Here is a 27875-nt window from a genome sequence, read left to right as displayed (position 1 = left end):
CAGGCCCAGTGCCCTGAGGAGAGCAAGGAGACTCGACTGGGACTCTAGAAAGAAGTGAGTTGCCCTGGAGATACCACTCGGGTCTTCCTGGGCTCTGCACAGCAGCTAAGGGGATCCCAAATCATGCTGCGTCTGTCCTTACAGGTTTTCTTTTCTATGAGACCAGCGTGAGGTGCTGACTGGTCTGACTGACCGCCCCACATGTAGTGATGAAGCTACGGGCTGTGTTCCTGCCTGGCTCCTGGCTGCCTGGCTCGCTTATGCCCCGAAATAACAACACACAAACTGTATTCATTTAAACACTGCTTGGTCCATTAGTTCCAGCCTCTTATTGTCTAATTCTCACATCTTGATTAACCCATTTCTAATAATCTGTATAGCACCACAAAGTGGTGCCTTACCCAGAAGATTCTAGCATACGTCCATCTTGGGCCGGAGCTTCATCGAGTCTGTCTCACTGAGGAGAGGCATGACGATTGTCCGAGGCGTCTGCTTCACTCCCAGCATCCTGTTCTGTCTACTCCACCCACCTAAATCCTGCCCTGTCAAAAAGCCAAGGCAGTTTCTTTATTAACCAATGAGAGTCCTCCATCACCCACACTCTCCCATTCCCGCTCTGCAGGCAAATGTGCTGTGTACTTATAAACGTGGGGCAGGCGCGTCTCCTTTCTGTGGAAAGGTTCTGGATGCTATGGATCCCAGGGCAGGCCCTGCCTGGCTGACCCCAGCATGGCTGACCCTTGCCCATTCCTGAGCCTACTTACTTGAGTAATCAAATGAGTGCCCCAACACAAGCAAATGGACAGGGCGCCTTCTTTGCCCCGATGAACTCTGCCGTGTGCCTCTCTCTGCTTGTGCCGCAGACAAGATGCCTTCTACGGCAGCAGGTAGGGAGGCTCTGGCTGGACTTCCTCCCAGGCAGCAGCTGAGCCGCAGCTGCCTTGGTTCCCCATGCCAGAGTATCCCAGAGCTGGAGCTTGGTCCTACAAGGTCCTCTGCACCTGGTAACCACAGCTGTGGCTCCGGTGCTGTAGCCGTGTGCAGGGCATGGCCTGGACAGTCTTTCTGACGCAGCCTCTTCTCGCCAGTGCTGATTTGCAGCTCATCAGCACTGTGATCATCCCGGGGAGTTTGGGCTTAGAACAAGAGGAAGATGAGGAAAACAGCCTTTGGCTTCAGAAGAAAAGTAACCTAAGCGTAGGAGATGAGGAAGCCTGGTACTGTGTTCTAGTGTTGGATGGGGCGTGCAGACGGGCTGCTCCGGAGTCTATGGCTGTGGTGGGGATCCTCCCGCCTTCTCCAGCCCCCCCCCACTCTTCCCGCCTTCTCTAGCCCCCCACCCCACAGCACCCCTCTGTTGAGAAATACCAAGGCAGGAGTAGATGCCTTCTCCTTTTTCCCTTAAAATTCCCTGGGGTGTGGTAATTTGTGAGAGCCCCACATTCTGAGAAGTGAGCAAACTGACATTTTAAAATGTCCTTGCTTTCCTATAATTGAACAGCAGCATTATGAGCAGGGCTCTAAATGCCTTCTTTTGGGGGAGATTGTTGCCCGAGAGTCCCCGGAAAGTAGCTCTGCTTCTTTGACTCAGGCCCTGGAGCGTCCTGCAGTTGGAGGTCCCCCAGACTGAGACCATGTTGACGAGGGTGTCCCTCACGACAGTGATCCTGAGAGCTCGGGACAGGGCAGGGCGACTGCATCTGGCCTGGGCCACACGGTCACCTGTGCATTGTTCTGACAGTGGAACAGGTTAACGCACACCACTGCCAAAGCACCAGAGACACAGCGGCCACATTTGCTAAAATTATCGAAGTTGCTTTGGGGCTTTTTTCACTGCATCCAAGTAAATGTCTAAATTACACAGTCCCTCCTGTTAGGTGCGAGAGGTGACCTCTGTCCCGTCCTCTAACCACCTTAGAGAGATTGCTGCACGCAGTTCTAACTCAGGGCACTTAGTAGGAGCGTGTCAATAGCGACAGAGTGAAGCTGTTTCTGTGCCTTTAAAGAGGCAGAAATCCTGCTTAAAACGGACGAATGTAAGCCTTAGCCACCGTCATCAGTTGTCCTGTTCTTAAAGTATGAAAGGCGATAAGGAAAAATGTTTTCAGTGCTCAAAGCCTGAAGCAGGAGGATTGCCATGACTTTGAGGCCAGCCTGGGCTACAGAGTAAGACATTGTCTCCCCCCCCCCAAATTTAAGCATTTTATATGCAAGTATCTGTGTATCAATTGACACTGTCTCACTTAATTCATAAATGGCACCGCCCAGTGCACGTGAGGATGTGGTTTTCTGTTTAGATGCTGGCAGGTTGGATGACTGTGCTCTTCATCAATTTGCCATGGCTTCGTCTCAGCCCTTTTGGTGCTGCTGTGACTGACTCATCAAAGACTAAAGCGGGGACAGAGGCCAGCAAGTCCAAGGATGTGGTGCCGGTGTGCCCACGTATGTGAAGACCCTCCTGATGTGTTGTGATGTGGCACAGGGCTCTGCCAGCCCGTCCCAACATGGCCGTGTGGAGGTTAGAACTATAGCAGGGAACCTGGGTGACACTGTCGCGTCATGCATGTTACGTGGCAGAGTGGAGGGAGAAGGCAGAGAAAGGCCAGGCAGTCCTACATGTGCACGGGCTGGGGCGGGCAGACTGCTTCCTCTCCCCAGGCTTCTCCCTTCGTGGTTATTTTTCCACTATGCAAATCCTTTTCTTGGGACTTCCGTCTCAGCTGTAATATAACAGCATAGAGGGGGTTCCTCTTTCTACCAGCCAGAGTCCTGTGAACAGTGAACAGTGACCCAGCGTAGTCTTCTCCGTATGAAGACCTCGTGACCTGTCCATGGATGTATGCATACCTGACCCCACACCCTGGCATACAAGCGCCACAATAGGGGTGCAGCAAAAATGTCCTCAGTGCGCAGCTCCCTCTGACTCCAGTCTGATGCTCGGCAGGAAAAGGCGCTGGTCATGTGGCCAACAGCACGGGCCTTGCTCCAAGCCCCAACCTCCTTTCCAGCTCTTAGCCTAACCTCCCAGTGATTGAATGGACTGAGCTGCCATGTGCGTAGTATCTAGGGTCCACCATCACCACCTAGACTCCTGCCTCCTGCCCCCTCCTACCCCCTGCCTCCTGCAGATAGATGCTGTCAGTGTCAGGAGCAGGCTGGAATTATATTAGATGGTATCAGATGGAAGAGTCCTTTCAGAGGTAGGGACTTAGCAGTTAGGCACTAATGCATTGTGTCTTCAAAAAAGTCTCTTATTCCAACCACTGCGGTCTCTGCTTATTTGTAGAAATGAGCCCACACTGGCTACACCAAGGAGGTGACCTTGACCCAAATGGCATTGCCTAGAACAAGAGTCTTTCCATCTGCAGTAACTTCTAGGGATGTGCAGGACCACATGGATCTCAAGATCCTATGGGAGGGTCTGGTGCCTCAAATCCAGAATGGCAGTTGGTACATATGAGACTGAGCCCCAGGCCTTCTCTTGGGTCTGTACCATGGGCTTGTTCATCCAGCCATGGAGATGTGCACACACATGCACGTGGATGTCCCACACTTTTAAATAATCAGAGCCATTTTCAGTGACGGTGTGTCCTCATGACTTCCCAGGACCCTGTTTGCTCCTGGAAATGTTCACTGCCATACAAGACAGGGCTCTTCTCCTTTCCGGCACCTTTGCCATCTGGCAGAGAGCATGGCACTTTCCTGTGGACACCAGATGCTCTCCCCTGTTGAGTGGCATGGTTGCAGTGCTGACACTGGTCAGGAGGAATGAGGTAGAGGCAGTGCAGGGTCAAGAGGCCGCTGACTTCCCTTGGAAACACATGATGGAGAAGTGGGGCTGACACTCCATCCGTGAATATGGGTCCTGGGCTTGAACAATGCATCTCCCCGCTTCCCCTTCACTTGTGCCACTGGAACAGATGACGTCAGATTGTCTCTGCACCATGCAGGTTCCTGAGCACCATCTCTGTCTGTGATAGAGAACCAGGAGAGTGAGGAGTGACCTGCCACATGGCTAGGGGAACCTGCAGCCCTAATGTGACTGATGTGACAGCTAGAGGCTCATGATGGTGCTGTGTCCTTGGCCAGTGGGGGTTAGCTAGGGTTTGTGCAGAGCTAGAACACCAAAGTGCATGCAGGAGGGCTGGGCATGATGGAAGCCTTTGGGAAGGAGAAGCACCACAGATCCATGCATCCAAGGACAGCTGCCTCTGCTCACAACTGCAGCACAGCCTTGGGCGCCACTGTGGGCTCTGTTACCAGTCAGGGCTGACAGTGGGGAGCCCTTTAGGAAAACCACGCTTTCTTCATTTGTGTGGAACATTCCTTTCCATACTCAGCAGTTTTCTTCATTAATTTTTTTTTAAAAAAATAGTAATCTTGCCTTAAGCTCAGGTATCTTTTGTTTTCTTGATTTATTCTATGTGTCAGAAAGTGTCTCAGAGAATGTTAAATATCCACACGATTGTGTTTAAGAGCCAGCAACTGAAAACAAAATAACTGCCGGTGAGCTTCTGCTGCCCACAGCTAGAATCTTGTCCTGGCTGGCTTTATGTCAACTTGACACAAGCTAGAATTTATCTGAAAGGAGGGAACCTCAACTGAGAGAATATCTCCATAAGATCCAGCTGTAAGGCGTTTTCTTAATTAGTGGTCAGTGAGGGAGGACCCAGCCCATGGTGGGGGGGCCACCCCCAGGCAGGTGGTCCTGGGTTCTCTAAGAATGCAGGCTGAAAAAGCCACGTGGGGGGGCAGGGGAGCAAGCCATTAAGCAGCACCCCTCCATGGCCTCTGCATCAGCTCCTGCCTCCGGGTTCCTGCCCTGCTCGAGTCCTGTCCCGACTTTCTTTGATGATGAACAGATGTGGAAGTGTAAGCTAATAAACCCTTTCCTCCCCGACTTGCTTTGGTCATGGTGTCCGTCACAGCAATAGTGACCCTAACTAAGACAGATTCGGGTAAGGAGAGTTCAGGTAAGAGTAGCCAGCAAATCTGGTGCAGTCTGTGCTGGGTGCGTCTCCCTTTCAGTACAAATGAAAGTTAGTGGTACCCAAACCGGAGGCAGGACAGTGCTCACCACAGAGCTGCAGCAGGTAGATGAAGCATCTTTTGGAAGCGCAGATACTGGAGATGACCCATGTTTCCTATAGTGAATCCATGGATCAGATCCCTCATTTGGGATAGCGTCCTGTGTCATCCCTGCTGTTGTGATGGCGTACTCTGTCTGACAAAAGCATCTTAAAGGAGAGCGGGTTTATTCCGGCTCAGAATTCCATAGTCTGGTACCATAGGGCAGTCACAGCAGCAGGGCCTTGAGATGGCTGGTCACGTCACATCCGCAGTCAGGAGCAGAGGGAAATGAATCTTTGAATGCCCTCTTGCTAACTTATACGTGTCTCTATTTATCCGCTCTCATACAGTTCAGTACCCCCCACCCCCGCGCCACCCGTTGTGGGCTGGGTCTGCACAGGTAGGCCAGTGTTGACAGTCCTTCAGGGGTCTCTTCCCCGGGTGAGTCTATGCTGTGTCCAGTTGACAAAGCTAACAATCACAGACAGCCAGTGTGTTTTCTGCTTCTCAGGTGTTCCTGGTGAGGAAGGTCACAGGCTCCGATGCCGGTCAGCTCTATGCCATGAAGGTCCTGAAGAAAGCCACCTTGAAAGGTAAGGGTCCTGGGAGGGGCCAGTTCCTCCTGAGACACACCACGGCAGTCTTCCCTGGGCAGTCTGAGGACATAATGGCTTTACTCAGTCTTCGTGGTTTCAGGAACCCCGGAGGAGGGCACCAGGCACCACTCTGGGCAATAAGCTGCCAGCATTTCTTGGGTGTTGTTGCCATCCCTGCAAAGTTTGTTCGGTTTTCAGAGGGAGCTCCCTGCATAAGTAGCATCTGCATATGCTCTGCTGCAGAGAGCCATGCGGGAAGAGCAACGGGAAGGAAGCCATTTGTTCCGGCTGTGTGGCTCCACAGCAGACCGGCACCGCCCGCCACACTGGATTGCTCAGTTTCCCAGGAAGCTCGATGCACAAATGTGCTGTGTTCCTTTGTGGCCCCAGTGGCCGGGGATACGCAGCCTCCGGTGTGCCCGCCCTCCAAGTGAGGTATAAACATTAAACCCCAGGGCATGTCGAAGCCCAGACTCGGTCTCACTCTGACCAGCCTTGCTCTGATCCTCCCTCTTCATCCTGTCATAGCCGAGGGCAGATCCAGGCGTCTGACCAGCACAACATTCACACCAGCATGGACACATGATCCGGCTTCTTAGTGATGGGTGCTGGCCTCATAGACGTGGAGCCCTGAGTGAGGGAAGCCCATGCTTAGACCCTTGGGATGCTGGGAGACTCAAAAGATGTCAGGGGGCACATGGATTTGTGGGTCTTGAAACGTTCTATCCTTGGCAGCAGAGAACTCCATAGAATGTGTCATTCTGAGCCTTCAACTCATTTGCTGTCTGTCTAGCTGGGGAGATAAAGTTTATGGTTTCACACCCCAGATAGCCAGTTACATAGGGTGATAGTTGCATGGACGAAGTGTCTGTAGATTTCAAACGTTTTGTATACAGGCAGGAAGAATTCTCTCAAGGGAGTTGACTTTAATGTTGAGCAGGTGTGTGAGATCCCAGGCTGACTTTAGAATGGGCGATCTTTCTTCCATAAAAGAGATGAATTATGTTGATCAGTGGTCAGAAAATGTCAATATTAACTACTTCTGACAGCCTGGGCATGATCTGTCATCTGAGTATGCCTAGAGAAGGCCATTGTCAACACGAGCAAGTGGCTCACGGATTCGTAGGAGCGAACCTGGGATGTGGCTTCTCCTAGATCATCAGATCCACCACCAAAGGCATGGTTCTCAGAGCCAGCATAATCTCACGGGTGGTGTTATGTCATTATTGCTGGTTATCATCTTGTCTCTACACAAAAGAAACTGCTCCTGCGGTTCTTCAGCGTTGCGGTCCAGCTGAGGTGATCATCCTGGGTGTGGTGACACTGACCCGTGGGTTCACCATGCTCTGCATCCCAGTTGTGAATACAGAACGAGCAGCTACTTCCTGCTCCTGTCATCATCCTTCCTGTCCTTGGCGGACTCTTCCCGCCAACTGTCGACCCTTTCTCCTGGAGACCCCTCTGTCCGCATTTTATCATCTCATCCCATAGTAGCCATCACGTGGCCTGTCTGCTCGCACTTCTTGGCCTTGGGAATAAAAACGAGACACCCATGCCGCACCATGGACAGACGTGCGGATAGTGCTGAGGAGAGGAAGGACGACCCTAAGTTTGTGTCTGATGCTTCCACTCTCTGGACGTTGAGGACAGACTGGCTGAGCTGGTTTTGCCAACTTGGTACAAGCTAGAGATGTGTGAGGATGGAACCTCAACTGAGAAAATGCCCCCGCCAGTTTGGTCTGTAGGCAAGTTTGTGGGGGCATTCTCTTGGTAAAGATCAATGTGTGAGGGTCCAGCCCGTTGGGGTTGGTGCCACCCCTGGGTAGATGGTCTTGGGTTGTCTGAGAAAACAGGCTGAGCAAGCCTGGTGAGCAAAGCAGTAAGCCAGCACTCCTCGGTAGGTTTACCTCAGTTCCTGTCTACAGGCTCCCGCCTTCACTTCCTGTCCTGGCTTCCTTCAGTGATGGAATGCCACCTGCATGTGTAAGCCAAATAATTGTTTTCCTTCCCAAGTCCCTTTTGGTCTTACCGCAGACATAGGAACTAACAGGACACTGTCACACAGAGGCAGCTGGTGCAAGTGTGGCTTCAGAATAGGGGCTGGAGACACAGGCTTGAATTCTTCACGGGCCTGGACTTCTCAGGGGTAGAGAGATGCTTTGCTGCAATGCGAATTCCTCTCAGGTCCAGATAAGGTGCCCTCTGGGGTTGAGGACAGAAGGAGGTGAATGATACCAACATCAGTGCTGGTCACTCTGATGGGCATGTGGTTTTTGGTGCTCATGCATCCTCCTCTTCCTCCCAGCTCTGAGGTGGAGGTGAATCAGGGTGCAGTGGGAGCCCCTGATGAGGGCCTCAGTGCTCAGCCTGTGCTGCAGATGCAGATGTGAAGGACCAGCTGTGCTCTGGCTCAGCACTCACTTGCCCTTTGTTCCATTAGGGTTGACTCTGTCCGTAATTTCAATCTGCTTTGCGTGAGGAGCCTTTGAAATCATTTATAATTCAAGCTGAAGTGCTCTTGAGAAATGGCTCCCAATCCAGTTTTGTGCATAGGATATAAAACTGCATCTCCTGAATGATTTATAACGAGTACCTGAGCTTGTATTAAATGTACACACACATACACACACACACACACACACACTCAGTTACACACATACACAGTCACAAACACAGACACATACATACACATTACAAAAAACATACACACAGTCACACATACACTCAGTTACACACATACACATAAATACATACATATACATAGTCACATACACACAGTCACATACAAAAACATACACACAGTTATACACAAACATACACACAGTCACACACACACACATACACACATACATATACACCCATGTCCACACCAGCAAGGATATTGTGGACATATAAACAATTCTTTCTATTAATCAAATTACTTATCTCTATGAATCGTATCTCAAGTTTTCAACAATAAACCCCTCATATCTGGTGCTGTCTTAGTCAGGGTTTTTATTGCTGTGAAGAGACACCATGACCACGGCAACTCTTATAAAAGAAAAGATTTAATTGAGGTGGCGGCTTACAGCTTCAGAGGTTCATGGCAGGGAGCATGGTGGCATGCAGGCAGACATGGTGCTGGCTACATCTTGATCAGAAGGCAACAAGAATTGGACTCCTTGCACTGGGACATAGTTTGGGCATATATGAAGCCTCAAAACCCACCCCACAGTGACATACTTCTTCCAATAAGGCCACCCCTACTCCAACAAAGCCATGCCTCCCAATAGTGCCACTCCCTATGAGCATATAGGAGCCAACCACATTCAGACTACCCTGGTGTCTTATAGTGTTTAAAAACAAGTACTGTAGAACAGTGTGTAATCACTTACATATTGTAAAGATGAGCCTGAAAGATCCCCGGTTTGGGGAGACTCTCACTCAAGTCTCGGGATAACACGACCCCCCCTAGTAACTCATGAGAGACCGTCCTTGCTGCAATCACACGAGGTTTATTGACAGGAGCCAGTGCACTGGGGCCGAGACTCATAATCCACGCAGGGGAGGAGTTCGACCCTGAGAACTTGGAGAAGGGGTTTTTAAGGGAAGAAACCACAGCCCAGTAATCCGAAGGGGGTAGGGAGGGCATCATAGAAAATTCCGAAAATCCAGTGATGATCACAAGGGGGCAACTCCCTGTTTCTCAAGGTTATACTCAAGATTACAAAATATAACTTTATCTTCAACTAGTTCCTGAAACAGTCACTGAACCAGCTAATCCTAGATTTCTGATTCTTCTCTCCTGCTTAGATTTTTGGCTCTATTTTTTTCTGCTGGGGTGGGGGAGGTGGGTCTGGATTTATCCAAGTCTTTCAAGCCATATAGGCAAAAGGGAGTGAGAAAAATCCCCTTGTGCTCTTCGGAAATCTGCTAATACCAAACATGGTTTTACATTTCATATTATTTCAGCTTTCTATAACAGGCTATCACCAAGGAATAGATTTGCCCCCAGAAATACAATAGTGTATTTAGAAATAAATACAATAGTGTCTCTTAAGAGAAAATGGAGGCGCCTCAGTAAGCGGTGTTTTGTGTGTGGTTACCATAAGACATGGTGATGCATTACGTGGGGGTAGAGCGAACCCCTGGCCTCCCATGTACTCCCACTGGACTTTCCCCACACACACACCTGCGCTCTCTCACAACTGGAAGAAGAGAGTCTACACAAAGGGACATTCACATTTGTTTTGCTTCCAACTTCTCTGCGTCCTGTTATCCTGCGTTACTCAGATACCCATTCCTTCCAGTCTCCGCCACGGCCCCAGCTTTGGTGGAGAGAGAAGGTGTGTGTGCAACACCCACGGTTTGTCCTCCTCTTGCCAATCACGAGCTCCACAAGGACAGTCGCAGAAGGAACTGGAACTCATCTGAATAGCAAAGTCATTCTGAGAAGGAAACGAAGGGGCAGGCGCTTACGGAAATCGTTTTAAAACTTCAGATTGTTTCTCCATGGGGCAGTGGCGGCCATGTGTGCAGGGGGAGGACTGTTGTTAGCGGGTGTCCTTGTGCTTTGACAAGGAGGAGGACGGTTCTCACGGCTCTATTTTACCTTCCCGTGTGGAATGCCAGGCACAGCCCCCTCCTTTCATTACAAAGGTGACAAGCCATTTCTAAAGGGATGTCAACTGTGCTGTAGCTGGAAGAGAGAAGAACCAGCAGGTGTGTGCGCTTGCTTGCCGCTGCCCCCGCTAAGGTCCCGTCATTCTAGTTCCTTTCCCCACCTTCGTGACAGGATGGTGCTACTTAAGGACTGGGACAGTTTCTTGTGTTCTTGAACTTGGCACAGTTTTGCGATGGAATGAAGTGACTGGGCAACAGTTTCATGTTCTGTGCTTGCAATATAGTGAACCCTGGAGTGTGGCATCCTGCTCAGTGATGGAGGGGTTGACGGACGGAATGTTCTGCCCACTAACCCGTTCCCATGAGCCCCAACGTTAAGTGGGTCTGAACTCTTCTGTGCAGTCCATGAACTGGCAAGAGGGCGCCTTTACTGCCACGAGAGATGTCCTTATTGAGTGGGACAGTGGCTTTCTAGTAGATCACTTTGCTGCAGGTGCCTGAGTTGAACAGTCATAAACTTCCCTCCTGTCCTCTTCATGGCCAATGTGGAGATTCCTTGGTACGTAGTTCAGACTAGGAAACCAGGCTTAGAGACACAGCCAGCTCTGACTCCCCTGGCTATGCCACCTGGGAAGCCTCTCCTGGCCCCATGCCCGCTGAGCTAAGACAGGGCAGGAGGTGGCTTCTCCAGCGCCGATGGTGTGACAGCCAGTCTCAGTGTATTAGAGTGTCACCAGCACATACACCTTCCCAATGCTTCTCTGTCCTTTTCTCTATGGGGATCAACTGGTCTGGATTCGGCGCAGGGACACAAAATGGGCAGCAGCGCTCACTTCAATCCGTTGTGCAGAGTGCCGTCTGCTTAGGAGAATGCTGTCCAGGTCAGGCTGTGCTCCTGCCACGGATGACCTGAAGCAGTTAGTGGCTGTGTCCCACAGGCGGTGCGCAGTTCCTGGTCCTGCAGCCGTCCCTCCAGCGTGGAAGGACGTGTATAGCTGCAGTGCTCCTTTGCAGGGCTGATCTGATGTGTTCTTACCTGTGTTTTCAGACCTCACTTGTAGTCGTTTTCCCTGGAGGTCAGTGCTCTCTTCCTGAAGGTGGCATACGTTCTCTTCCGAGAAGGAATCTGTGTTCTGCTGATTGTGAAGGACAGTAGTGCCCCCGACCCGCTCTCCGAGCAAGCAAAGGGATCAATGGACATTCACTGTAGTGCCAGCTGTGACCCTTGGTGTCTGAAGGGTGGGCCTTTGGGAAGCGTGGACTCGAGGGAGAGGGGGAAAGGGACACGGGCAGGGTGTTGTCGGCTGAGCCTGCTTCTCACGACGCGGCTGCCGTGGGATGAGAGCACTGACTGACTCATGGCTCCACAGACACGCGTGACCAGTGCAGGCACACACTGATGGCTCTTGTGTCTTTGCAACATCTTGACATTGTCTCTGGCTGGAGCTGGTTCCAGCAGGCAGAGTGTTCTTTTCAGCTCTTCTGTGTTTGTTTCTGTCTTAGCTGAGGTGCTTCGCTAGAAACATTGACTCATTCAGAGACTCAGCTTCAGCAGATGTCTGTATCTGAACAGATTGTCTTTCTAAGCTAACTCATTTATGCCGTTCAATTTCCATTTGAGTGATTTCTGATTCCGGGGAGGGCGGGTAGGGGGGTATGTGAGGAACACTCCAAACACAGGTTTTAAGTGCCCTTTTTTCATCATGAGGGGACTGAGGCCAACGCAGCAAAGGTCCCCAAACCACATTACGCAGGGATGGCAGAGGCCAGGATTCTGTGCCCTCTTCACTCCCAGTGTTCCGCCTCCTCCCATCTCCTCGTCAGGGAACCATCTGCTGACTTGTTGTGCTTCAAGTATTTACTTTGTCAGGGATTTCTTTTCCCGATGAGCTATCCTGATGAAAGGCAGAATGAGAATAACCCCCTTGTATGCCTTCAGCTCTCAGACCCTGCCAAAGCAAACCACAGCCCTATGGTTCTCATGTGGCAAACACCTTCTTTGTGGAAGGCTCTGACTGGTTGTTGGCCTATCTGCCTGCGTATCCTGGAGCCCATCGCGTGTTGTTGGCAGGGTTGCACTTCTGGACATGCAGATATTTAAGTGTAAGGACCAGACCCTGCCCCGTGTCCACTATCTGGAGCGTCTGCACAGTGTGAACCCAGAAGAGGGAAGAATTCCTGGAAGGAGTGACTTTAACCACCATGTCACTGAGACAGTACCATGTGAAGAAACAAAGAGCAGGTCTTGGGGAATTAGGCCTGGTTAGGCAGCCCATTCGGTCACCTTGATTATCTGTGGGTTTCTTCTCTTCTTGGGCAGGGGGGATTTTTCTGCAAAACGTTTTGACTCCTAAATATCTAGGAACTCTGCTGCTCACAGACCATTTTCTGTCACAAAGGAAACCTTCTAAAGCTGGAGACTTCCTTCTTCACCTGGGAGACAGGTGGCTGAACTCTGTTCTTTGTTCAAACTGGTGAGCTCAAGGACGCTGAGGATGGTTAGCGGCTTTTCAGACGACGGTTACCTGGTGTGAGGCCGTGGTGAGACAGTGGAGAGACAGAGTCACCGGGTCACGGAGTGGGAATTTTCCCATGGGGAAGAGGCGTGAGGGATGAGAGCCAGCGTACGTTCTCCTGGGACGAATGGCCTAGGTGCAAGAAGGCTGGCCAGGTGATACTGAGGCAATAGGGAAATCGGCCCTGGCCCAGTGTATAGAGAGAGGGGCCCCAGTTCCTACAGCTGGCCTTGAGCTCCCGGCCGCAGAGATGATTTTCCCTTTGGATGCTACCTTGATTGATGCCAAAGGGTTTCCCAGAGTCAGAGCCTACGTTCACGACCAATGTCTCCTCTAATCTCTTTTATTTTGAGAGAATATCCATTCTTTCCCTGTGTGGGATTGTGGGGGGAGCTCTGCTCATCCCATGCACCCCAGGCTAACCCCTGTGTGGGATTGTGGGGGGAGCTCTGCTCATCCTGTGCACCCCAGGCTAACCCCTGTGTGGGATGGGGTTCTTACACCTGCATTGCCAGCAAAGCTGCAGTTCCACCTCCTGCCAGTCACTTGTGGCCCCAGCATTTCACCCAGTGTGACTGAGGGTGACCTCCTCTTGACCCTGTGACTCATCAACATTCAGGCCAGAGGGCCAGCTCCAAGAAGTGCACACTTATTGCGGGTCCTTATGTCTCACTTCCCTGGTCTCCACCCCCATGCTCTCTCAGGCTCTCTGAGACTGTGGGCACAGCCTCTCAGAATTCCCTCTGCTGTCTCATTCCCCCAGGCAGACAGGGGTCTGTGCCATGTGTATGTCCTTCTGCCTCCCCAGGAGGTCTCATGCCCCGCACGTCTGCGCGTGCTGGCCCTGCATCCCTGCAGCGTCTCTGTGCTGCAGCAGGGCTGCTCAGCACGCGTGCAGTACCTCTGTAGCCTTCTGAGACATGCAGTTCTGTAAGGCTCTCCTCCCTGTAGCATCTCTCCACTTCCCTCAGCACTCACAGCCTTCCCACCGACGGTCCCTCCCTCCCCGCTGCACTTAGAGCGTCAGCTTTGCACACTAGATGCTAGCGCAGAGTGCACTGAGCAATGGCAATGGAACGGAGTAGGCAGTGAGGACGTGGGAGGGAGAAAAATCCAGGAAGTAAGAATCAAGCCTCAGCACTCAGCCATCCAGCTTACAAAAGGACCAGGAAGACCTGGTCCATCCACTGTCTGCACTGTCCCCAGTTCCATCATCCTGTGGATAAGAAGAACCCATCCCCATGTCTACTTTTTGGTCCCCAGTCGCCTCCAAATCCACCATCCCACGGGCCAACTGGCCATTCCAGTTGACCTTCTTTGATAAAGGAAAGAAAACTCCCTGAGAAGTTTCCAAACCCCAGATCACTCCAGGGTTAAATCAGCAGTGGAGCAGGCTCACGTGACTTCCACTGTCCCAGCAGCAGGAGGAAGAATCTCTGACCTAATCTCAGACACAGTCTGGCTCGGGAGATGAGCTAATCTTAGCAGCTGTCTTTACTTTGGACCCTGCCCTCCCCTTGGGTGACTTGAGTTGTGGTGGCCATTCCCCACCCCACCCCCATTGAACACCTGTGCCTCGCGAGCCCTCTAACCTCTGTCCTGTCACTACAACAGCAGTGTCCAGCCTCTGGCAAGGTGCAACTGTGCACTCTGCAGAGGAGCAGCAGGAGAGAGAGCTTAGCTGAGCAAGGCATTCTCTCGTTCTCTGACCGCTGCTTCCCCTTCTGTAAAACAGGAGGGAATGACAGGCTCACCAGGGTCTTCCAGGCGTGATATTATGTTACAGCCCATCACTCCTTGCTTTGGAGTGTGTCTGCTTATAGGCTTGGAGTATGGAGCTACATGGGACATTGGGGAGTAATTCTGGAGTTCCCACAGCTCTCACTGTGCTGCCTCCTGGATGGCACTCTAAGGGATGTCACCGACGGCTGCAGTGACAGGATCCACTATGACATACGAACAGAAAGAGCTGTGCACAGGGAAAGAGTGAGAAGCCTACGGAATCTCAGAGGACAATCACAAGGCCCCCAAAGGGGCAGTTGAGGACACTTGGCCACAGGTTGATGTGCATGTGTGCTCTATGGGACTTCACCTGTCGCTCGGGATGAGGTGGGAGACACTGACCCCAGTTCCTTGAGAAGCAGCAGCAGTGAGCAGCCCACGGGGATGCTGATCCTGATGGGGCCAGGGTGGATGCCAGGCAGGCAGCTCTCCAGTCACTGCTGACCACTACACAACACTCACAGAACAGCAGATCAGGTAGCCTGGAGCACTAACGTGGAAGAGGGGAGGGGAGGAACGTGAGTGCCTTGATGCACAGGTTGACAGAGCAAAGCAGAGCAGGCTCTCATTGGAACCAAGGCATAGGGAAAGACCTACACTATGCTTGACACGCCAAGTGTAGCAGTAACTCCATGCAGAGTCAACCCCGTGCAGCTACCAGTGCAGCTACCATCGTATGCCCCAGACCTTCCATCGTTCCAGAAGGAGCTCTGAGCCATCAGACAGCAGCTTCCTGTTCCTCCATTTCCCCAGCTACAGTAACCCCCACTCTACATTCTGACGATGAGAATTTGCCTGTTGTGAGTGGAGTCATGGGACAGTTGTCCTTTCCATCCAGGCCCCTTTCTCTCAGCATGAAGTCCCTGAGCTTAACCTGATCTGGGTTGTGGTTCATGTAGGCTTGTTCTCCTTAGGACAGAGTGCTGCTCTGTCGTTCGTGTACACATGTGTATCATGTCCTCCTTAAGACAGAGTGCTGCTCTGTCATGTGTGTACACATGTGTATCATGTTCTCCTTAGGAGAGAGTGCTGCTCTGTCGTGTGTGTACACGTGTGTATCATGTCCTCCTTAGGGCAGAGCACTGCTCTGTCATGTGTGTACACGTGTGTATCATGTCCTCCTTAGGGCAGAGCACTGCTCTGTCGTTCGTGTACATGTGTGTATCATGTCCTCCTTAAGACAGAGTGCTGCTCTGTCATGTGTGTACACATGTGTATCATGTTCTCCTTAGGAGAGAGTGCTGCTCTGTCGTGTGCGTACACCTGTGTATCATGTCTTCCTTAGGACAGAGTGCTGCCCTGTCGTGTGTGTACATGTGTGTATCATGTTCTCCTTAGGACAGAGTGCTGCTCTGTCATGTGTACACCACGTGTGTCTCATGTCCTCCTTAGGGCAGAGTGCTGCTCTGTCGTGTGCGTACACCACGTGTGTATCACATCTTGTCTATCTCTTGATGGCTGTTCAGTAGTGCTGATGTGAAAATGGTCGCACGGATGTCTAAGTCACGGCTTTCAGATCTTGTAGATAGATACCTAGAAACAGAGTTGCCAGGTTACATGGTCACTCTGTGCTTAACTGCTCCACGGTGACTGTGCCATGTTACATTCCTAGCATCATACGATGTTCCAGTTTTGCCACATCCACCAGCATTGGTCATATTCCACTTTATTATCATTACACCATCCCTGGGCAAGGATTTCTTTAATCACACGTTTGGTGTGTGTGTGTGTGTGTGTGTGTGTGTTACCATTCCAATAGTGATGAGCAATGTAGTAGGATGCACTTGTCGCCGCAGGCGTTCCAGACGTTCAGCCCTCACTCAGAGGGGTCCTAGGAGGTCATGCGGAGGCTGCTTCCTGGGCATACCAGGTACCCTGTGGAGTCTGGGTGTCGCTCTTATTCTCAAGTGGTTGTCAGTCTCTGTTCTGTTCATTTGTTTTGCCTCAGAACTAATTACGTCTGTATTCCAGATGGCTGAATGTGAGACAGTGGGAACACTGAAAAGAATGTTGTACTACACACACACACACACACACACACACACACACACACCCTCTACCTCCATGGTCCACAGTCATCCTGGCCGGAAGAGAAAAAATTAGCCCCTTATTTCCTTTTGCATCAGAAATGGAAAAAGTACCATTGTGGAACTTGGAATGCTTCAGCGAGGACCCTAAATGAATGCTAACACCATCCAGTGAGAGTTAGGGAATGCACAGGTCACTGTGTGCCTCCCCCTTACAAGAGGGCTAATGGATCTCGACATTGGAGAGCTGAGTTCTTGCCAGCTTCTCCTCTTGCTCACCCAGCATCACCCATCCAGTGAGAGTTAGGGAATGCACAGGTCACTGTGTGCCTCCCCCTTACAAGAGGGCTAATGGATCTCGACATTGGAGAGCTGAGTCCTTGCCAGCTCCTCCTCTTGCTCACCCAGCATCACTTGGAGAGGGCCAGCCCCACAGGCTCTTCCTGATCCCAGAAGGTTAAGGTAGAGGCTTTTTCTGCCATCAAAAGTATCTAACTGCAATCCTGTAGAGACACCAGACCTGACATCAATTTGTGAGAAGTACAATTTAGAGGAAGCAGCTGAGCTCCAGTCAGACAGACCTCGATGTGGACCATTCTACAAGAAAGCTGGCCTGGGCTTAGTAAAAAGTTGGGGGCAGGAGGAAGGTATAAGATTGTTCTCTTCTGGATGCAAATCAGATACAACCATAGCTACCAACACAATAAGAAAATAGCCCTTGATTAGACCCAAGACTGAGGAAGTAAGCTGCAGATGATGGGGGTGGGGCCTGGAAGCCAGAGACACCACAGGATGATAGGACACAAGAGTCACTGAGGAGCACTCCTTATTCCTAAGGCGTACCAGTCAATTCTCCTACAAGGAGAATGTCATGGTGTCCATATATATATTTTCAATGTTTCTGGTATAAAGAAAAAGAGCTAGAAACAAGGAAGCAAATGTGTCAACATGTATGTATTCCTTAGACCTAGGCCAAGGGAGGGTGGCCATGCTTCTGCTCCACATTTCCATGGGTGTCCGGCTGGCCGTGCACTGGGCTCGCTCGTCTGCTGTTGGGTATCCGGACCTCGAACTCTCCGCCTGCATTCTGAAAGCCTTTGTTTTTCTCGTGCAGTGCGGGACCGGGTCAGGTCTAAGATGGAGAGAGACATCCTGGCGGAAGTCAATCACCCGTTCATCGTCAAGCTGCATTATGGTAAGGGCAGCAGGTGTGGCATGCTTTGATCCCTAGGGTGGTGTCTTTGATCAGAGGAGACCACGATGATAACAATTGCTGCAAAAGAAGAAGATCGTGTATCAGAATCCTGTCTCATGTGGAGACAATAGTCTCCTAAATCCCTACTCTTCAGTCTCTTTCCTGTTTGTTTCTCCTGAAAAAGCAAGATGCCTTCTTCATCCCAAAGACTGTGAGGTGGGGCTGCCCATCATGGCGACGTCGCCACGGCTAATCTGGTACAAGGGCCTCCACCACGATGAGACACGATGGCACACCCAGTGGTGCTCAGGATAGGGTGTGTTGGTCACTGACCCTGACCTTCAAGGTGGATGAAGAGAGGGAGGGCCATGCAGTGACCCTCAGACTGCCGCTCGGGGAAGGCGGTTGTCTCAGGCTCTCGAGGCTCAGAGCAAAGCCTACCTCTCTACCCAACACCAGTTCTCTGCCTTTGCATCTCATCTGAGGAGCAGCAGGCAGAATCCACAAATTGGTGGCTCCCCAGTCGCGTCCCCCACAGCACACTTTGCTTGTTAAGAGGTTCATATGAATAGAGGTCACAGAAGAACCACAGCAGTCAGAGGTTCCTAGAAACAGGAAGCAAAGGCATGAATGCCCTGGGGTGAAATGGGGAGACTTCCAGAGATCAGAACAGTTCAGGCCTGTCTTGAGTCACACGGTGTACCCTTCTTCAGAAAGAACAAAAGCTGGCTCCTCTGTGGGCTGAAGGGCGGGGTGGGACCCTCAGCCTTCCCAGCCATGGCAGCTGAGGTTAGAGCCTCACCCTCCTCACCGGCCGCAGTAAGGCAGGAAAGCATGGTTTTCGTCCCCACCCCCACTCCCGTATAGTTCCAGCTGCTGGTGGGCTGTGGCCAGAGATAAACCTGGAGTTGCCGTATGGAGTGTTTCATTTTTTAAAACAGAGTAAGCCCTTTATGTACTGAATGCCTCTCAAATCTGCATCTCATCCCCACCCAGGTCATGCTAATCTTCTCAGGATCATCCAGTTCCAGGCTGTGTGCTGGGGTCAGGCTGTTTTCACCAGGAAGTTAAAAGCTGGGCGTCAACAGCTGCTCTGCATTGCTCTGTTTCCACTGCCCCTCAAGGCCCACACTGCACACACTGCAGTCCACATAGCCCCCACAAAGGGTCTTCCAGTTAGCAGCTGTGTTTCTAAATGCCAGCATTTATAATGGTTCTGGAACTTTTAGAAATGGACCTGGCACCCTGTGTGTAGAACCTTATGAGAAATGATAGATGCTTCCTGATGTTGGCCTGACCATCATGATTGCTGGCCCTCTCTGACATTGACCTGGCCACCAGTGCAGACAGACTCTCCCTGCTACCAAGCTGGTGATCACAGCAGTAATAACGGGCTCTGTCCTCTAGGTCCTTATGTGCTCAGGGGCCCCTCGCTCCGAGGTGTGCCTTTGGTACGTCCAGGGTGTGAGCTGTGTAGACTGTGGAGTCGCTACCAATAGCTTCATGTCGTGCATGACATAGAGACAGGCAGGCAAAGCTGTCCTCTACATTACTGGAGTGGAGAGGGTCTATAATGGTCCTCGTGGGCCCTGGGTAGAGGAATGCGCTTCCACAGGAGGAAAGAAGTGTGCCTCCTGCTTATCAGAACTCTCTCCCATCAATGTTTCAGTGAGTTTCTGCCTATCAGAGGCTCCATGAGAAAAGCCTAGCCAGTAATGCCAGTGGTGGACACACACTTGGACACAGACTTTCCTCTCCCCGCGTCCCTCAGTCACTCTGTGACTGGAAGGGATAAGGACGGAGGAGAAGGAAAAAGGAAGTTCTAAAACCCAACAAAAATGAGAGACACTGAACCTAGCCTCCTCCCCTTCCGCTGGGCCCTGTCTCAGTGGTCAGCGATGCCCGTCTGAATGAATGGCAGCTCTCCAGGCTCACAGCCTATTGAACTGCAGAGACGCTGGGCTTTGGGAAGAACAGAGATTCAGGGTCAGAGGGAACAGTGTTTTCTGGTGAAGTGCTCAACCCCGTATCTCTTCCCACAGCCTTTCAGACTGAAGGCAAGCTCTACCTGATCCTGGACTTCCTGCGGGGAGGGGACCTCTTTACCAGGCTTTCCAAAGAGGTAAGCGACCCTGCAGCTCATGGTGACTTTCTGTCTTGGAAAACAGGAAGGAAAAAGCATCTTGGGGATGGGTGTGTGAGGTATGTGTATGCTGAGTGATGTAGACATTTAGCATGTGTAATGTGCTGTGTGTGGTGTTTGGCTTGTGTGATGTGAAGTGTGTGGTAGATGATGTCCTATGAATGTGTGGTAAATGTGTGTGCACCAGCTATGGCTAAACACACCCATAGCCCAGCATTCAGGAAATTGAGGCAGGATTTGGACTTCACTACCAGCCTGAGCTGCAGGGTAAGATCTGCATGGCTGCATCAGCAAACCTTCTAACACAGTTTGTGGTACAGTTTGGGGATGACGGCATTTGATGGCATCTCACTTCCCATCCTGGGAAGGCACAGTTAACGCCATGTGGACCTCCCCCTGGATAGTAGTCTCCATGTGTCTGTTTTGGAACATCTTGTCAGGTCTTTTCTCACTGGATGAGCCTCATTGGTGTCTAGCTGCAGAGTTAATTCTGTTTACCAACACTTCAAGTAGAACTCTTCAGAATTATACCGTGAAGGTACTATGTCCATCCTGACTTGAGGGGCATGGAGCCAGCTTTGTAGGATAAGGAAATCCAGAATTCTGTCTATAGCAACAACATTCTTGTCTTCGCATTTGAATGATTCCATAAGGCTCAGTACAAAGAACAAGAGGTCCAGCAGCATGCTGACAGGATGTGCCTCACATTTTCCCCACAGAGTACTTTTTAGTTGCCTGTGATAGTGGTGTTCAAATTGTCCCCTTTCTCTCCACCTTCCCAGGTTTTCAGGAGAGTCTACATTGTGCCTTGCCTAAAACCCTAGACAACTAGCAGATCAAGATAGAGCATGTGGCCAGATGGGAGAGGGCTCCTAGAGACTGGAGCTATTCTCCCTTTGTGTCCTGGAGGTCCCTGGAGCAATGGCACATGTAGGGGAAATTCTGGACTCTGATGATGGGATCATCTACTTCTCTTAGCTTAGAAACCCAGACCTGCAGTCTTCTTTTGTTCAGTATCTGATGAGATAGCCTGTAGCTGGGCTTCTTGTTCAAAAGCCCTGTATATGTCCTTATAATGGGACATGTAGATTATTATTGCAGAGGGATAAAGTCTGGGCTCATGGGTTCTTTGGGGGTGGGGCAGCTTAAAAAGCCTTTTCCTGGCATTCTCTCCTTCAGCAGAGCACTGGACAGTAGTCTCTCTGTGTGTGTAGCCACCATGACTGCCTTCAAGGACTCACCTGTGGGCAGTAGATTAAAAATGGGTTTGGGGACTCTGCAAGATGTACCCTGAGGTATAGGATAGCAGAAAGAGATAATAACTCTGTGTACTACGTGAATCCAATCATGAAGAGGAACTTGGAACGTGGTGGGATTTGACTGTAATGCCTACTGGATGCATTAACTGGTGTCAATGCATCCAGAAAAGAAACCAGCAAGCGGAGAGGTGCTGGTAACACATGGGAAATAGAGTGGGGTGGAGGGGTGCTCGGAGTGGAGGAGGGTCTGTAGTCCAGGGCTGGCTCCCAGGGGTACCAGCTGACACTTTGTAGGACCTAAGACAGGTCTCCTTACTAGGAACTGAGCCCTGTCTTCTTGGCTGGTGACATTCACCACACATTTTAGCTCTGGTCTCAAGCCACATTCAGTTTGCATATGGGTTTTTTTGTGTGTCTGCTTTCAAAGAAAATGCAGTGGTAACGTGGAGTAAAGTCTCTTCAGCACGGACGTCCCGTGGTGAGTGTTTTGTGAGGAACCTGAGGAGATGGTCCCACGAAGGCAGCACTTCTTGTGCTAGCATAAGGACCTAAGAGTTGGGGTCTCTACCACCCATCTCAAAAGCAGCTCACCCCTGTGCTCTCAGCACTGGGGAGCAGAGACAGGTATGGATTCATGACATCACAGAGCCAGCCAAGTGTAACCAAATTGGTGAGTTCTGTTTTGGTGAGATTTCCTTTCTCAAAAAAATAAGGTGGAGAATGATCAAGACACCTGAGATGAACCTCTGGCCTCTATGCACATATGTGCAAACACATCTGTATGCATACACACGCATATATACAAAAACATGTAAGGACTCGCCTTCCCATTGAGATTACTGCAGAAACATGAGCCGGACAGGACAAAGCTAATGTATTGAAGGCTCCTGGCTCCAAGGCGTGCTGATACCATAACTAGCCTGGAATGAAGCACCAACCCCAACAATCACAGGCTCCCCTCCAACCAACACATTGTTCTTGGCAGTATGCATCCCTCTGTGCAGAGGGCAGGTGGTTAGGCTGCCAGTTTGCACACCAACTCAGGGGACAGATAGAAGAGGGGAGGGAGAAAAGTAAAACTGGAGATCCGTTTTCTGTAGTTCTCCAACCTTCATCCTCTACAATTCACACCAGAGCATCCCTCATAAGATGGGATCCCGGGGTTACACTGCAGCCTGAGCAGTTTGTCGGGTAAGGGCAATTGGTGGTGGGGCTGAGGTTGTGTTCACAAGGCTGACTAAATCAGCTCTGTAAGAGTGCAGCCTGCAACCGTGAGAAGTCTCCTGCATGGCGGGAAAGCGTCATGGGAGAGCCAGGATCTCTGCACGTGGGAGAAGCTAAACCCTGGTCCTTTCCCACCCCTCTAGGTCATGTTCACCGAGGAGGATGTCAAGTTCTACCTGGCTGAGTTGGCGCTGGCCCTGGACCACCTTCATGGCCTGGGCATCATTTACCGGGATCTGAAGCCAGAGAAGTAAGGGGAAAGGCATTCACAACCTGCTCGGGCATCTACTGCCAGCCCACGCCAGTGGCTGTTACCTAGGATCTGAGTGGGCTGGGTACCGTGACATGGGGGTGGGTCCTGGGCTGGAGTTCCAAGATGGTTAAGCAGATGTCACCTCCTTACCTTGCACAGGTGCTCAGCAAAGGCAAGGCCTTTGTTATTCATAGTAGGCATGTCCACTGTGGGAGGTCAGGCCACATCCCTTCTTCAGCAGCAGGTGGGGCCTGAGACGGACACCTTCCCTGCCCAGCAGCTGATGTCCAGAGCCATGTCAGACAAGGGATTGTCCACATCACCGCCTCTCCCTCCTGCTGTCATTCAGGCTTGGACACCTTCCTGCTGCTGCTCTAAACTCTAGGAACATGGTTGGTTAGCCTCTTCTGAGATGGCTAGCTAGTAGATGGGTCAGATTAGTTCTCTCACGGGATCAGCTGAGGGGCAGTGGCCACAGGGCACCAGGTCAGTGTGTGTTTGGGGCTCAGAATCTGTGATATTTTCATCTCTAGAGTAGTCTGTTAATCTAGTCTAAATGAAAACAGGAACTACCTTGCAAAGTAATGGGATTCAGGGTTCTGATTTTCTTACTGCATGGTCTGTGAGTGGCAGAATGAGCAGGAGCTAGCACTGACTCATGCAGATAAGAGAAGACTTAGGAGGGTCCTCTGACCAACCTTATGGTGTCCCTGGCTGTCATGCACCTCTGAGATCTCAGCCACAGTTGTTCCCAAACCAGGACAGCCTGATGCCATACCTCGAGTTCAAGACCTCACATAGTCAGGATGGACATCACCTTGCTTCTCCTTCTCTTGCACCCACATTGCCTTTAGATGAAGCTGCTTCTCTGAAGACATGGCTGCCATCTGGGTTTGGTGGAGTGAAGTGTGTGCAGTGCATAGCTCTGATTACTATCAGTCAACAGATTATCACTGACTGATCCTATGAATCTGTGGAGAAGTGACCCTGAAGGCCCTCTCTTTGGGAGCCCAGCAGGAATGGGAACTTATGACCTATACCTGACCCCTCCATGGGCAGGAGCAAGAGGTCAGAATGACACCTCAGAGCAGGCTGGATATCATGTCCCTTAGTGCTGACAGCATCCCCCGTACCCACTCACCACTCCCCAGGAAGTGATCGCCGAGCCTGGCTTCTTCCCAGGGCTCATGCAAAGCTTATCACAAGCTTACCTCACATTGATTCAATGGAGTTCACGAGCCTTATACAAATCTGTGCCTACAGCTATGACCCCTACAGAAGACTTCTGTATGCTCAGAGCCGTTCTAGGCATCCAGACCTTGGCTCCCACTCACATGTAAAGGCTGAGCTGGTTCTTGAAGCTAAAGATAGTAACATTTAATTACAGGATAAAAACAAAGATTTTGTGGTCCGATTAGAATTATTTGGGAATGAATCTTGAAAGTTGCATAATTCTGTGCAAAGACTCAGTATGACTGAGAAGCAAAGATGAAAACATTAAACATCTGCCTCTTTAATTATAACTCAGCATGTTAGTTAATGTGCTATAATGTTTCCCAGAAAACACTGGCTATCCTTTAAACCTGTGGCCCATAGTTTCCATGTTGTTGATATACAGAAAATAGCATTTACCCTCAAGTATGGCGGAGGGCACAGCCCGGTGACCATGGCGAGTTCAAATGTCGCATACCCTCACAGTCCCTTCAGCAGAGTGCTCTTCAGCCTGCAGAGCTGTGACTGTCCCAGCTACACTCTGCACAGCTTTCCTCCACCCCGCCAATCCTGGCAAACACATTCTTTCTGGATGTGGAGCTCAGGGTCTTACGTGAGTGGAAACCCAGGCTTGTGGCAGACTTCCCCACCCCTGGGGTATTGTTTCCATCCTCTCCAGCCACTTTCCCGTTTCTTTAGGGTGAATGGTACCTTCTGGGACCTCATGGAGCAGACTTTATGACAGTCCTAAAAACAGGTAGAAATGTTGTTGCCCTGAGCCTTAGGATATCAGAGCTGCTCAGCCAAGGGTATAAGGAAGAGGATTGGATAATGCCCCATCCTCGTTCTCTCATGTGATGGGGCATTCTCGACGTCTGGAGATAGCTAGGAAGAGCAAACCAAAGGCCAGCCATGACATGAGGCTCCATAGAGAACAGTTCAGGAGTCCCTCGCATGATGAAGCTGTGGGCAGCCCAGAATCCCTTTGCCGAACCCCAGCTGTGTGCATGGCCCTCACCAGAGGCCAGGATTGGTCCAAAGTGTTGGGGCCAGTGCCAGGAGAGTCTGAGATTCTGAGAAGAGGGTCTCTGGGCATCAAGGGCCAGGGTCATGGAATTTCCTCTACAGAGGCTGTAGGCATCCATGGGCCAGAATAATTAGAAAACCCACTCAGTTGTATTTGGAAGGGATCCAAGGGTTCCAATCTGATGGCTGAAAACATGCAGCCCTGCAGGCTCATGACCAGACTCCTTGGATTCCCTCCTCCAGGCTCATGACCAGACTCCTTGGTTTCCCTCCTCCAGGCTCATGACCAGACTCCTTGGTTCTCCTCCTCCAGGCTCATGACCAGACTCCTTGGTTCCCCTCCTCCAGGCTCATGACCAGACTCCTTGGATTCCCTCCTCCAGGCTCATGACCACAGCCTTTTGCTCCCTTCCTGAGCTGGTCCAGGCTATTGTACACAGACCATCATAAGAAAAGCTATTCAGGATGCAGCCTGTCAGAAGCCCAGGCATTGGACAAGAGCATCTCAACTCCAAGGGTCTTTTCTCTGAACTCTATGTGCCAAGGGACCATGAGCACTCCGTCTTTTTTTTTTTTTTAATTTCTCTGATGTCTGTTTTCTTTCTCTTTCTTCTAGTATCCTCCTGGATGAAGAGGGACATATTAAGATCACAGGTTAGTTAAACAAACAAACAAAACAAAACACACAACGGCTTTATCTCCCTTCATCACTGATCAGCCCTGATGAATTTGTGGATCACCTCATAGCAGTGCCCTGTCCTCTCTCTGACCTGGCTGTAGTTTTGGTGCCCAAAGTGCTGGTCTTCTGTGTGTGTACACACACAGCAGAGAGAAACTCCAACTCCTGAAATACTTCCTCTGTCCCCTACCCAAGACTTCTTCCTGGTGGCGCTGACTCTCACATGTGTGCACACAGCAAGGGGGCACGCAGGTTTCTCGATTACCTCCCCTGTTCACCTGCCTAATGCTCCTTCCAGGCCTGGCTCAGCATCCCTGGGTCTTTGACTAGAAGCCGTGAGCCCATGCTCCCTTAAGGCAGACACAGGGCCTGCCCAGTGGTCATAGTCTTGTCTCTCCCAGCAGCAGTGGCCCAGCTACCCTTGTTTATATCCAGACCTTGTAGCATTGATATAATCAGCCCAGCTACAAACATTCCGTCTCACCTCCGTGGCCTGTGTGTACACCAGCTTCCAGTGGCTCCCCTACTGCCCACGTGTACACCAGCCCCCAGTGACTGCTGCAACAAATTACCAGAAACAAAGGATTTACCACTTTACCATTGTGGAGCTGTTAGATGTCAAGACTGGCCCCTGAGGAGAATCACTTACCTTGAGTTTTTGAGCTTTGAGCTCCCCATGAAGCCTCTGCTCTTCTGCAATGCCAGCCTCTTGCAGTCTCTCTGGTTCTCTCCTCCATATTGAGATCTGTAGGGTCACTTGGAGCATCTGGTTAATACCCTGCTCAGGATCCATACTGGATGCCGCATGTTCCCTTCACACTGTAAGGTTGTCTGGACCATCTGGTTAATACCCTACTCAGGATCCACCCTGTGTGCCGCCTGTTCCCTTCACACTATAAGACAGTCTGTTCATAGGTTCTAGGCCTTATTTGGGCACCATTTTCCTACCCATTGACCTGTCCTGCCTCATCTCCATGTGCACTGTAACCTGCTGAATCTACTTTACAAGTACCTGCTTCCCAAGCCGGTGCCAGCAATGCTTCCTTTCCTCCTGCAAGAACCACACCTCACTCCTCCCCTTCTGGGCCCTCAGCCTGCAGTCATCCCATACTCATACGTGGGAAAGGCTTTCTGGGAATCCATGTTCGTTACCAAGAAGTGAGCCCCTTGCTGCTATGATAAAGCTCGTGATGTGGGGGACGGGGAGGGCCAGGCTCTGAAGCACATTCAGCCGAATAGTACAATGTCCTGGAGGGTCCTATGGTCTCTGAGATGGTGTGAATCCTGGGGTCTGTCCACATAAACGTGGGGCTGTGCCTCAGGCTCAGGCAGTGTGTGTGCTGTGCTTGTGTTTAGATTTTGGCTTGAGCAAGGAGGCCATCGACCACGACAAGAGAGCCTATTCGTTCTGTGGGACTATCGAATACATGGCGCCTGAGGTGGTGAACCGGCGGGGCCACACGCAGAGTGCCGACTGGTGGTCCTTCGGTGTGCTCATGGTAAGCGTTTTCCCCCATCGTTTCCTCCACAAGGGCAGCTCTTTCCCATATGACTTCCTCATACCAGTTTGATTGAGCCTTGGGTCCTCAGCTCTCCTCAAGGCTGGGAGACTCTGTCTGTGTAGAACTGCTAACTTCTGAGGGCCCTTCCAGCCAGCTAGGGAGAGGATGTAACTCACACCAAGAGATGCTCCCACCACCCTGGGGTAGAACCATACTTTCTCTTCCCTGTCAGATCTTCACGAAAGCTGGCGGTCATGGAGTATCACAGTGTGCTGCATCCCATGAGAGACAGAGGGCAGGCCATCGGCAGCCCCCTCTCCCTTGTACCCTAGGCTGGTGCTCATGGCTGTGATACCCCTTTTTAGGACTGTCATAAATTCTGCTCTGTGAGATCCCAGGAGGTATCATCCACCCTGGAGGAAGGAAGCAACAACCTGAGGGGGAAGCCTGCCATATGCCACACGCTTACACCCGTGTAAGTTAGTGGTGCAACATGAGGAAGGGCTGTCACGAAGCTGGCAATAATGCAGATTTTGGTCATCCAGACCTAAGGGCAGTGGCTAGAATACAGGTCTCTTCTCCTGTGGTCCAGGGTTCTCTCAGAGTGCCTTCCCTTACAGATCGAAAGGGTCCTGTCTTTGCATATGCTGAAGAGACAGTTGACTTTGCTCTCCTCGGGGTGATGTTTGCTCAGATAGCTATGCTCACACACAAACAGTTTCCTTAGATCCACTGGCACAGCGGTTCCCAACCTTCCTGACGCTGTGACATTTTCGTACAGTTCCTCAA

At 51.0% G+C, this 27875-nt stretch overlaps 1 protein-coding gene across 1 annotated transcript in view; it reads left to right on the top strand.

Annotated features, from left to right (window-relative positions):
* Rps6ka2 (ribosomal protein S6 kinase A2) overlaps positions 1-27875 on the top strand; it is a 142988-nt gene that overhangs the window by 63455 nt on the left and 51658 nt on the right. The window contains exons 3-8 of the mRNA XM_038338882.1: positions 5582-5663; positions 17708-17788; positions 19831-19910; positions 22558-22664; positions 25522-25559; positions 26941-27083. Of these exons, the coding sequence (XP_038194810.1) occupies positions 5582-5663; positions 17708-17788; positions 19831-19910; positions 22558-22664; positions 25522-25559; positions 26941-27083 (531 nt within the window). The remainder of the gene's footprint in view (positions 1-5581; positions 5664-17707; positions 17789-19830; positions 19911-22557; positions 22665-25521; positions 25560-26940; positions 27084-27875) is intronic.

Source organism: Arvicola amphibius, chromosome 8, assembly GCF_903992535.2.
Source record: "Arvicola amphibius chromosome 8, mArvAmp1.2, whole genome shotgun sequence".
Classification (NCBI taxonomy): Eukaryota; Metazoa; Chordata; class Mammalia; order Rodentia; family Cricetidae; genus Arvicola; species Arvicola amphibius.
The sequence above is the reverse complement of the archived record's forward strand: the minus strand, read 5'-3'. Positions and strand labels throughout refer to the sequence as shown.